This window comes from Papio anubis, chromosome 6, assembly GCF_008728515.1.
Source record: "Papio anubis isolate 15944 chromosome 6, Panubis1.0, whole genome shotgun sequence".
NCBI classification, from domain to species: domain Eukaryota; kingdom Metazoa; phylum Chordata; class Mammalia; order Primates; family Cercopithecidae; genus Papio; species Papio anubis.
The window spans coordinates 158056992-158070396 of record NC_044981.1 but is presented as its reverse complement, the minus strand read 5'-3'; the positions used below and the strand labels follow the sequence as shown (position 1 = coordinate 158070396).

General features: G+C 39.3%; 1 protein-coding gene across 4 annotated transcripts in view; it reads left to right on the top strand.

The window, feature by feature from the left end:
• Positions 1-13405, top strand: part of PRKN (parkin RBR E3 ubiquitin protein ligase) — a 1413696-nt gene that overhangs the window by 1169921 nt on the left and 230370 nt on the right. For all 4 annotated transcript variants that reach the window (XM_021936901.1, XM_017957438.1, XM_017957437.1 and 1 more), the window contains one exon: positions 10175-10324. In XM_021936901.1, the coding sequence (XP_021792593.1) occupies positions 10175-10324 (150 nt within the window). The remainder of the gene's footprint in view (positions 1-10174; positions 10325-13405) is intronic.

Genomic DNA, 13405 nt, shown 5'->3' with positions numbered 1-13405 from the left:
CAGTGCCATGGGGGCCACCACTTAGACTGTCACAGATGCTCTCAAACTAATTACCTGCAAATGAAAAAAAAAAAAAAAGGAAGATGAAGATTACTGACAATCTAAGGAGTGCTTCTTTTTTGAAAAAAATTTCTAATGCATATAGAAAACAGAACATTGTCCGCGTAGCAAGAAGAAATGGCTAAATCATAAGCTGATGTTCCTCTATGATGTTATTATAGTTTTTTTCATCCAAAGAGGAAACTATTTTTCATTAGTTTCTAAAAGATGACAGAGGAATAGTTAACTGAATTTTATTTTATTTTTCTTGAGAAATTCTCTCTCTGTTAGTCCAAGCTAGAGTGCAGTGGTGTGATCACAGCTCATGAAGCCTTGAAATTCTGGGTGCAAATGATTCTCTCACCTCAGCCTCCTGAGTAGCTGGGACTACAGGTACATGCCACCATGCCCAGGTAATTTTTTTTGGAAATTTTTTGTAGAAATGGGATCTTGCTATGTTGCCTAGGTTGGCCTCAAACTCCTGGTCTCAAACAATCCTCCCACCTCAGCCTCCCAAAATGCTGGGATTACAGGCATGAGTCACTGTGCCTGACTGAATTTTTTTTAGTAAAAGGGAATAAGAGACAGAGGCAGCTGGGTATTGTGGAAAGCGTAGTCTTGAAAGTTTCAGCCTTAGTTCTAATGCAGCACTGTGGGTTTCCTGCCTGTGTGGATGTCAGCAAAAGATGGCACTTCTTTGTGGCGTCCAGGGCCACATCCATCACTTCACAGAGTGGACAGAGAATTTACCGAGCAGCAAAGTGTTGGTGCTGTGGTTTGGTACACAGCAGTAGCTCAGTGAACAGAAGCCTGATCAGGACCCCTCTGCTCTAGGAGTGATTGAGGGAAAAGCCCGTGGAGGGAGTCCCGGAAGTGCTTTTGGCTGAGATGTAACAAAAGCTAGAATTTATGGAGTGGTGTGGGGAAGCAAAGGAGACCCAAGAGCTGTACCTGAGTGCCCCCAAAAGGATACTCTGGGAAACACCATGACAGCACAAAATCAACCTCCTTAGCTTGGAGGACCTCAAAGGGGGCCACACAGCTCCCGGATGGCTGGCAAGCATTGACTCATTTTGACAGAACATTTGCCATTTCTCTCAGGCTTGAGTCTTACCTAGGATCCCTGTACTTCACATTTCTTGCAGATTTTAAAATTAGATTTTCTTTTCCTATGAAAGCATGCAAATTAAGCGTCCTAGTGAAGCAGCCTGTCCCCTCCTACAGAGGAGAGGCCTTTTGGATGGTGTTTCGATGGTGGGGGATGTTTACGTTTGGTTCCCCCATAGCCACACTTCTCAGGTGACCACCCATGTGCCTTTAATGTACTTAACATGCAGCCAACAGTCAGCAAGAAAGGGGAAGTTCACTGGCCCTTCTGGGGCTTGAACTTGCAACCATTCCTTCATTGTAGAACACTTTTCTACCCAAATGCAGGTCTCCTAACTGCCTGCAGACCAACAAAATACAATATCTATTTCATTATACTCTCCCATGACCCATGATTGAAATTCTTAAAACATGAGTTTATTGAAACTTCTATGAATTTTATGCTTTCAAATGAATAGATTTTGTTCTTAAGAGAATCCATGAGCATACACATAAAGACTGAATAATTTCCTCCCCAAAGAAATAAAATAGAAAGTATAGCAGTGAGTCAAGATTCTACCTACAGAACGCATACTAATGAAATGTATTTTTTTGCTATAATCTGATAAAATACAGGAGAAATACATGTATTGTTTTCCTTGGGTTCATAGTAGTATTCTTTGTGAATATTTACATTTATTTTCAAATATTTTCACAAATATTGTACAATCAATTCAAAATTAGTTGTCTGTGGATTATTCACTTTATGAAATCATATCTAGAATTTTGCAAACTATTTTTAATAATAACTTAAAACTGTCAATATAGTTTGACATGTAAATATTAGCGTCTCTACACACACACAGACGCTCACTGGGCATTCCATAGACAAAACATGCATGAGTGATTTTTTAGATAATTTCCACTCTTGAGCTCAGTTGAGGATGGACTCTATATAAACCCAGTTCACATTATAAATTAATCACATTCCTCCAAGTTAGGCTGTTTATAAAATGCGATTCTATATTGATAAGTTAAAAAGCCCTTGGAACTAATGCAAGAATATCAAGGGAACAGTGTTTATTCCTTTCCACCACTTGGGGTAGATTTATTAGTTCCTTTACCATTATCACACATGTTTTATACTGAGGTACAGTATTCTGTATTACTTAGTGCTAGTTTGTCACGACTCTCCATTAATGTACTTTCAACCTCGTCCCAGTAAATGGTTAAAAGGATTATGGAAAGTATAGATTGTATCTTGAAGGTAACTAAGTAAGGATCTTAGCTAATGATATATAATTACATGACTAAATTATTTCCTTAGTATATTAAGCTTTCTACAAATACTAGCACATTCTTTTTTCTAGGTCAGTGTTTTCTTATAAATGTCACAATGTTAATTTTGAAAAGTAATACTTTCAGTAGGCATATTTCAGGTATTTTGTGTACTTTTTCATCAACAGAAATTCCCAGGCACATATGTTAAAATATTTGTCTTCCTTTGAAAAAGGAATTATATACTCAAATGCTCTTGAGTTTATCATAAACAGAATAAATACAATAATTTTTAATAAATTCCCTAGCTAATGAATGGAAAGGGGGACATAATTTTTAAAATTCCATCAACATTTGAGACCACTATGAATGTAGTCAACAAGAATTTCTAAATTGTTATTGGACTTTCTCCATAGATTAACTTCTTCCTAGATAAAAGCTATTGTCATAATAATAAAATTACCTAACTAAATTAAATAGACTAGGTGATTTGTTGTCAAATGAGAAAATGGTCAATTACTTAAGAGCAACTAATTTAAAATAATTATGTAGGTAACATAATATTGAGTTACTGTTATTAATTTCCATTGCTATTGATTATCTTATTAGAATTCTTTAATTAATTGTCACTAAATGGAGTTAGATTTTATTAATTTATAGTTATTTACTGTCTACAAACTATTGACAAGATACTATGCCAAACTCAGGGCGTGTGGATGCACAAAAGGATAGAGGAATGAGTGCAAAAGTCTGTAATAAGGGTTTAAAGGGCTTGGAGCACTTTAGGTCTCATGCAGTCACCAGATTTACCCCGCCAAAGGCCCCTCTCAGGACAAAGCCCCACACTGAGGAGAAATTTGCTCAGAATAGAAAAGAAAAAAAGGAAAGAGAAAGTCTAGTTAAAAATGGGATAACAGAGTTGTAAGATTGCAGAAAGGAAGCCCCCATGTTTTTGAACACTGCCCAAAACACCAGAAGAGAAAAGTCCACAGCTTTTCTGCATTCTACCTCTTTGTAAAATTGCAGGAGAACTAATTTCATGTAAAACTGAGCAACAGCAGAGGAACAAGGTAAAACTCTAACAGAAAAGAAGCAAGGTTCAGTCCCATACAAGGTTATTAAAATGATGCAGTGAATGAAGAACAAAATAGCATCCTTATGAACAGTGGAAGAATGCCCCAAATCAGAGGAAAGCCGAAATAACCTTTTCAAGGTGAACCAAGTTATTAGGAAATTACATAAATACATATAATAGATATTGTCTTAAAAGAAATAGAAAATGAAAAATGAAGAAAATTCTAAAAAACACAAATAAGAAAATTAAAAAGGGATTTGAGATAAGCTGTTAGAATTAGAAGTGAAGTAAAGAAGATCCAATATATGTATACTAGGAATGACATAAGAAAAACATCAAAGCAACAGAGCAAAGTGAATACTAAAAACTAAACTCAGTACAACTTTCCTGACACAGTATGCTTGTGAAAATTGATGCAAAATTGACCAGCACCAAGATATATTCTAATAAAATTCCTGGATTCTAAAGAAATGAAAAAAATTCCTTGGGCATCTAGGCAAAAGAGGGCAATTAATTTACAAAGGGGAAAAAAAACAGTGTTTTCAGGCTTATCCATAATACTTTATGCCGGAAGAACATGAAGTAAGAGATTTCAGATACTCAAGGGGGAAATATATATACAAGAATATATATACACATATACATATATACAATCGCTGTATGTATAATATATCGGGATTGTATATTCCTTATATGTACAATGTAAGAAACTGTAATTCCATATATTCCTTCTATGTGTAATATAAAGATTTTTTATTCAGCCAAACTCATTATCAAGAATAAAAGCCCTAAATAAACTGTTACTATGGAAGAACTCAGTGAATATATTTCCCAGGAACTCTTCCTGAGGAATTTACTAGAGAACAAGAATCAAGCAATCAAAATTACTGGGGAAACATCAACCATCAACATAAGGACTGATGGTTGTGCCTGCATGCGTGTGTGTGTGTGTGTGTGTGTGTGTGTGTGTGTGTGTGTGTAGAAGATAACATGAAGGCTAAGAGAAAGAGAGCGTAGTTTGGAATGGCCACATGTGTTAGCAGTGTGGATACATTACAATTATTTTAAAAATTTTGTGGGAGAATGAGTAGAGCATATGAAAACATATTTGAAGTTTTTAGAAATCGTGGGCACAGTGATGGTTTTGTTATTCTGAAATTGTGTAATGTGAGAAAAAGCAAATGAGCAATTATGGAATATTGTAATTATGTCATCTTCTGTGTTCTTGAGAACCAGTGTGGAAGAAAGGGAGAAACAGATGTAAAATAGAACATGTTAAGTAAAAACCTTGTAGTTCTGAGATACCTCTCCTTCAAAGTAAGAACTGAGAGGACTTAGAAATAATGACTAACTTAGGACCACTGAACATGCCTAGCACCCAATTTATGGTCTTGAAATTTTTAAGAAGCAGTGCTTCTTTTAAAAGCTGGCAACTCCTGGTCTGGGGCAGGAAATGTATAAGATGAACCTGAGTAATTTTCCATAGCAGATAGTGAAGAAGGTATTAAGTGGTGTCAGGTTCATGTTATGGAAAGTCAACTTGATAGGATTACCATTGGCCAGGGATGAGATAGTTGTGCTTCAAGAAAAAAAATCACTGCATTAGATTAAAACACAGTTAACACATAATATGTGTAAGTTTATGAGTTTATAAATGTTCATTGAAAAAGAAGAATCAAATATTTTAGCTTGCCTTTCCTGTTCAAACAATATCACCGGGTAACCAAAAGTAGAAGTATTCTAACTAATAAATGAAGGAATGTTTGAATTAAAATATCATTTTTCAATCCCAATAAATTAATCTAGTTACTGAATGTTAATGGCTGCTTAACATTTTGAAAAGAGAGAAAGACATTATAATCTTCCTGATAGAAGTACAAAACACCATCTATGAAGTAATATTACAGAGAGAGAGAAAGAAGAAGGAAGAGGAGAAAGAGGAGGACAGAGAGATAGAGGGAGGGGGAAAAAGGAGGAAGGGAAGAGAGTGAAGTAGGAAGGAAAAAAGGAGGAAAAGAGAGGGGGTAGGCAGAGAGGAAAGAAGGAAGGAAAGAAGCTGAATTAAATGAAGCCTATAGACCAGTTATCAATTTATAGGAAACAAATTATCAAGGTGCATTATAAACTGCAACACTGGATACAATCAGCAAAATGAAGACTGGGAAACTCTATAGTTCACATGTCCTGCTTTCTTCAACAAATAAATTGCAAGGAAAAAAGACAGTGGAGGGTGATGGACTAAACAACACATCTTTAAAACAGACCAAAGGAACTGTAGTGTTAGAAATGAACCTTGAGTGATAAAGAAAAACAAGAAAGTTGATTATAACTTTGGGAGGCTGAGGTGGGCAGATCACGAGGTCAGGAGATTGAGACCGTCCTGGCCAACATAGTGAAAACCTGTCTCTACCAAAAATACAAAAAATAGCCAGGTGTGGTGTCAGGTGCCTGTAGTCCCAGCTATCTGGAGGCTGGGGCAGGAGAATCGCTTGAACCCAAGAGATAGAGGTTGCAGTGACCCGAGATTGCACCACTGCACTCCAGCCTGGGTGACAGAGCAAGACTCCAACTCAAAAAAAAGAAAAGAAAACAAAACAGACAAACAAAAACCATGGTGTCTTTTAGGAAGGGGTGAAGGTATTATGATGAGAATAGATACATGGAGGGCTTTAGGAGGCCCTGGTAAAGTTCTGTGTCTTGGCCTGGATAGTGTTTAAAAAGTTGGTCACTTTATAATGTATTAAGCTTATTCTATGTGATATTTACAATTAAAAGTGTGGGGTTGTTTGTTTTGTTTGTTTGTTTGTTTTTCAATGTGGAAGGATTTGGACATGTCAAGACAAAAAAGTAGGTTGAGCAGTTCAGTGGTGCAGAGCTGAGGGAGAGGGGCTTGGCGGATCACCGTGACATCATTCACAGTCGTATGTGGAAGGTGAATAGAGCTGAGGGAGAGGGGCTTGGCGGATCACCGTGACATCATTCACAGTCACATATGGAAGGTGAATAGAGCTGAGGGAGAGGGGCTTGGAGGATCACTGTGAGATCATTCACAGTCATATGTGGAAGGTGAATAGAGCTGAGAGAGAGAGGCTTGGCGGATCACCGTGACATCATTCACAGTCATATGCGGGAGCTGATTGAGAGATGTCCTGCTTCCCTTTACAATTCCGGCAAAACTCCAACCAAACTTAAATCCATCGTTCTTTGTACTTTGCCTTTGCAGCTCAGTGTTTGTGCAGAGAAACAAACGAGTTTTCCTTTAAATTCGTCATCTCTGACCTCAGGGGGCCTGGGTGCTGCCCAGCAGTGATACCAACTTCCTCCACCCTCCCCTTCCTTCGTCACTCATACCTTTCTTCTTCCTCAAATCCCAGTACCCCCTCTGCCTGTCTGCACCTGGGCCTAAGCTCTCAGCTGGGCCTCCTTCTCCTAAGGATGTCTGCCTTCCCTCTGAAGGCCAACCCTTCACACATCCTTTAGATCCCCTGCTCCAACCTACTCAAGGACAGAGCTCTTTCTCTGGCCTAAATTGTCCATCTGTGCTCCTCGTCTCAGTCCTGCCTTCAGCATAGTATCATATCATTATTTCTCCATTTTCAAAAATCCTTCACAACCCCAGAGTCCTATCCAATGGCCACCCCATCCCTGCTCCCTTTTTCAGGCAAACTCCTTTAAAAAAGTGTCCATTCTCACTTCTTTGAATTTCTCTCCTCCTAGTCTTTCTGGACTCCACTCCGAAGGCTTTTGGCTCCATGACTCCACTAAATGACTCTTGTCAAGACCGCAATGGTAGCCACACACCCAACTCCAACCACAGCTCATCGTGGCAGCCTCTTTGAGATATGTTCCCTTGGCTTTCAGGACACCTGAGTCCTCCTCAGTTTTCACCTGCCTCATAGGCTGCTGCTTCTCAGTCTCCTTTGCTGGCGTTTTCTCACATTCCCTGCAGAGGTTGGATAATCCCATCTAACCTCATAACACGGTCAGAGTGTCATAGATCTAACCTAGTGTCGAGCTTTACGAATAATTTCAGGGATGCAGGTAATCCTGAGACTCAGGCAGGACCTGGGGACATTCAGGTCGCCTCCTCAGGTCCTTCCTTGGCATTTGGGGCTGTGCTCTAGGCAAGGTTTACGTGTGAAGCCTCTAAGAAAGCTATGTAGTAATCACTCACATGCAATCTCTCCATTACATAAACTGTCTCATCGTTCATTATTTGATGAAATATCGTCATTGTATCCTCTGATAATTGCACAGCTTATGACACTGTCTAGAGAGCCTTACCCCATAAATTCAGAGATTCTCATTCATTTGCCATCCAAACTCTTAGACCTCTTTTCTAGGAAATGTGCTGTATGTGTATGCCATTCACATGTTTACAAGGAGGCCAGGTCATCTTTTTCCTTCTTTCCTGGGGACAGAAGAATGAGAAAATGGATTAGAGGCTCATGCTAATGACTTCAAAATTTGTATTTGGGACCCATGCCTTTCCCCTAAACTACACTTATTTATTCAATTAGCTACTGGAAATTTTAACATTGCTGTGTAATAGCTTATAAAACTGAACATGAGCACAATAGAAATAATGATTTCATGCCTCAACTCCCTACACACACATACACACACATACATACACACACATACACACATGCACACACACATACACACACATACACACACATACATACACACACGCACACACATACACACGCATTCCACACACATACACACACGCACACACACACACACATACATACACACACATGTATACACATACACACACACATACACACATACACACATGTACACACATACACACACACATACACACATACATACACGCACATTACACACGCATACATACACATTACAAAGACACATACATGCATGTGGACACATTACCACACATCAAAAGACACATATCATTATTGCACACACACACATCAAAGACACATACACACATGTACACATTACATACACATGTATCATTACCACACATACATTATTACACACACACACGCACACACATATTACTGTTGTCCCCACTTCCACCTTGCCTCATCTTCAGGAAACACTCACACCCATGGATCTTCTCACACCATGCATCCATCCTGACTGGATATTCTGCAATTTCTCCTTTTAATTTATACCCAGAATTCAAACGCTGATCCTACCTCCAGCACTACCTTCCCGGGTCAAGTCAGTGCCATCTCTTGCATAGATGTTGACATAAGCTCCTGCGGGCTTCTCTGCTTCCTGCCTACACCCTGGCCCTCCAGAGGGCATGCCGAACATAGCAGCCAGGTGGATGTCTTTAAAATACCAGTCAAATTATGTCATACCTCAGCTCAGACTTCTGCAGTGGTTCTGGTATCTTCCAGAATAACAGCCAGGGTTCTGAAAGCAGCTGTCAGGGAACTACACATTCTAGATCCTCCCGAACTCTCCAACTTCACCTTCTGTTTTTTCCCTCGTTGTTCACCCTGCCTCCACCCCACTGCCCACCTCGCTGTACCCTGAACAGCCAACCACATCAGCACACTGGGCCTCTGCTCCCTTACAGTGTTATCTGCTTGTCCAGAATGCTTATTCCCCCAGGGATCCATGTGACTTGCATTTCTAATCTCCTTCAGACATTTGCTTAAAGGCACCTGCTTTGTAAGGCACTCTCTAATCACCTCTTTAAAATTGAGATCCCACTTTCTTTGGAATCTCCCTCTTCCCTGTTGATTATTCTCTTCCTCACTTAGCACCACTGGAAATAGTAGACATTCTAACCTCTCAGTATTGACTGTTACAGTGCTGTGGATGAAGGTGGAGAAGTCTGTTCATTCACTGCTGTATCCCCAGCACCTCGGTAGAGTCTGGAATGTGGTAGGCTCTCAATAAATGTTGCATTATTTGATTAATAATTGAGCAAACCTATTTGACTTGATCTGAGTTTATATTACAAACAGATCAAAAATGTAGGGCTGCCACAAAGAACACCTTGAAAATGGTTTGATGGGGTTTGGAATTTATTTGCGGGCTGAAGAAAGCATTAAAGGAAACTGAGCAAAACAGTAACAGAAAGAAATGATGTCAGGGACACAGGAAATCATACTTTAAGAATAAGTGTAATGATAAAGGGAAAATGTGGTTCTTTAACATCAGTCTTCTTCTAGCTCATTGATATTGTGTGGGCTGCCAACAATTATGAAGTGGAATGCGGGGCCAATTTTCAAAATAATTATACAACCTTGTTGAATTTCAAATAGAGGCATGAAAATATCTTGCTTTATAAGATTGATAGTGATGTATTATAAGTGTTCATCATTTAAGACATAAGTATGTTCCCAAATGTATATGAAATAAGATTGTTGAAATATATGTTGGTAGAAGCAATCTTATAACATACAAAGCTTTGGGATATCTCTTTTCTGAAGACAAAAAAGCAAAGAGTAAATTCACTTATATGTCTTGCCAGTTGAGTTTGATAGACTTTTTCTCATTGAAGCATATTTGTCCTCCTCTATCAACCCCCGGCCCTCTCCCTCCCCCTAGACACACACACACACACACACACACACACACACACACACGCATTATTTTACTGAAACTGGTTAAGCAAGAAATCCCATACACTGTCAGCTCCTACCCTTTTGGCTGAAATAAACAGTCAGTTTGAAAGCTCACTCTGCTTTTTGGGTTTCGCAGTACAACCGATACCAGCAGTATGGCGCAGAGGAGTGTGTCCTGCAGATGGGGGGCGTGTTATGCCCCCGCCCTGGCTGTGGAGCGGGGCTGCTGCCGGAGCCTGACCAGAGGAAAGTCACCTGTGAAGGCGGCAACGGCCTGGGCTGTGGGGTGAGTACTGCCCGCACCCCTGGGGCGGTGTGTTCCTGTCCTTGTTTGCTTTTGCGCATGGGCTGGGATTATATTTTTATTTTATTCTCATTTTCCCCTTGGACTCAGACATCTTTGAACTTATGTATAAGAAAACAGATTTTAAGTTCCTTTATAGGACTCCAGATTGGAAAATGTATGTATGTATTTTGGGGAAAAGAGTTGTAGTATTAAGATTTTCTGCTTTGGTTGCTTATGGAAGTATTTACTTTAAGATGCTGTGAACCACTTAGGCCAGACTTTTAAACTTGTCTCCCAGCACTCAACTGATCCAGAGCAAAAATGTATTCTTTCTTCAGAGTTGCCTTTAAGTAGACAGGAGTGAAGGAGAAAGAATTCTCCATCAGTGACGTCTTACTGACATTGTTTGCCTAAGTGTTTTCAAGAAATAAAATGAAGGTTAATGTGGAAAACTTGAAATGTTATTGTGTCATAAAAATCGTTTTAAATAGAGATGAACAAAACTAATGGTGTCTCTTATGGAAGCAGAATAAGAAACGTGAAAAATGTTTGTTCTAAGAGGTCAAACCATGTGACCTGGCCGGCTTTTCGAATGAATCTATGGCTGCAGGCTGATGGCTCAAGGGGGAAAGAAGCATAACTCAAACACAAAAAGGCTTACTAAATTATAGGTTAAAATGACAAATGGATAATAATCCTGATATTAAATTTCATGCAGCCTAGAAAAGTAAGAAAGTGTATGTGCGTATAAAAGTCTATTGAATTTTGATGGGAAACGTTTCTTTTAAAATTGCAACTTCATGAGGAGTTTTGTGCAAGAAGGAGCACAGATAGCAGAGGTATATTTGCCAGGCCTGATTTGGGGCTGAGCGCTGTAAGTCATCTAGAAATAAATTAGCATTCATTCCCCTTAGTAAAGCTTCCTGTATGTCATGCAGTGGGGCTCACAAAACCCTGGGTTGAACAATGGAGTAGAGGAAGTGGAAGTTGAAAAATAATGAGATGCCATGGTGCCTAAGTGGAAAGAAATACCTCTGGATTCATAATCGTGATTGCATTTGAATGAAAACTCAAGTGATGTTTACTCTCCCTGGAGATGATGGAAATCAGGACACACTCTCCAGCCTTAGTCATCATCATGTGCTGAATTATCTGCACTGATTGTGTGTGGCCTCAGCAGGTTGCCAACCTCTGGGATCAGAATGCTAGCAAATGTTATCTTTTAAAATGAGGTTTTAACGAATTGTTTTTAACTACTGGCTAAATTGTGTGCTTCTGCCTGCTAATTGCCTACTGTGGTTCCATCCTCTGAAGCTGGATTTTAAGATTTTAACTTTCCTTAGGAGGTAGAGAATTCCACTGGCCCATCTTTTGCATTTGGTTGTTGACCTTGCTTTAAGAATGTTAAAGGGTTTATGTAATGCGAAATCTTGAATATCTTTATGTTCCCTTTTTTATACAAGTAAATTGTAAGTAAATAACATATATATATAAGCTCCAAATCATGGAAAATTATTTTAGAAGTGAATCAAAATGCTGTAATATCTTTGGATTAAAGGAGTTTGCAGGCAAACTTGACTTAAAGGAGGATAGCTATGTTCTCAAGGTTTCTTTGTCCTTTGGCAATTCTAGGTAATGTATTCTTACTTTATTTTAATTTGTTTTGATGTGTTGGTTTTGGAGGTGTGTTTGCTGGATTGTGTTTTAGTTATCTATGACTGCATAGCAACTCCAAATTCTAACAATTTAACATAATAGAAATATATCATCTCACAGAGGTTCTGAGGGTCGGGAATCACCCGTGAGTGGCTTCACTGGGTAGTTCTGGCTCGGGTTCCTCCTGAGTTTGCCGTTTAGCTGGGTTGCAGTTATCTAGAGGCTTAACTGGGGCTGGAAGATCCACTTCCAAGGTGGCTCATGCACATGACTGTTGGCAAAAAAAGTCCTCAGTTCCTCACTGGCTGTTGTCAGAAGGTCACTGTTCCTTACCACGTGGCCCTTGTCTTAGGCTGTTTATCCCTATGATGGCAGCTGGCTTCCCCCAGAGCAAGGAGTCCAAAAGAGAGAACAGGAAGAGGAAACCACAGCGCCTTGTAGAACCAAATCCCCAAAGCTGCACCTGTCACTCTCACTTAGGGAAGGGAGTTGGGCTCCATCTTAAAGAGGGTCAAAGAATTTATGGACATATTTTAAACCACTACAGTTTGCAATTTAAAGAAGCTGAAAAAAGAACAGAGAAGTGATTTTCTAAAGGATGCACTGAACTATATGCCTTCCTTTCCCTCCCTCCCTTTTTGCCCCAGTCTCCATATTCTTTCGCAAGCTTATGTCCATTCCCATTGCTCTGGCTTCTCAGCAGAGATCAATTGACCTCATCATTGCCCTTTGTCTTCAAATCCCAAACTTTCACTGAAAGATATTCATCTGACTTGGATGCTAAAGGAATTCCACAGTGATTTAAAAAAGGAGATTGCGTTGAATGTGTGAAGTTCAAACCCTGGCTTCACAAACTACTAGTGGTCTTCATCTTTGTCAGTTTCCTTATCTCTAAAATAGGATATATATGAGCAACTCTGTATAAGACTATTGTGAATAGTAAATGAGATAATAAGTGTGAAATACATAGAATAGTTCCTGGCATAGAGTAAGTGCAGATTTATTTAATATTTAATCAAAAGCTTAATGAATATTTATCCAAAGCTCACCCAAAAGATGCAACATTTAAGGAAGATTGCTTATGTGGCATTCATTGGATATACTCTTCCAAATAGTCTAGAATCAAGGATGTAGCCAGATCTACAGCAGGAAATTGGGCACCTAGACCTTACTATTTTTAGCCTTCAAATAATTTCTTTTCCTAAATACTACTTTGCCATGATGCCATTTGTTTATAGTGTGATCGTTACACAGGAAATGTGATGCCTGTGGTTCAGGACATCCCAACAGACTTTTCCACAGTCCACCATGGTGACTATTCAAGTCTGATCTGAGTACCAAGCACACTTATGCTTGTCCTGAGGAAAGTTGCCTTTAAGGATGTTAAAGCAACTGACAAGGTTTGCCTCTGAAAGTTGACTGCTA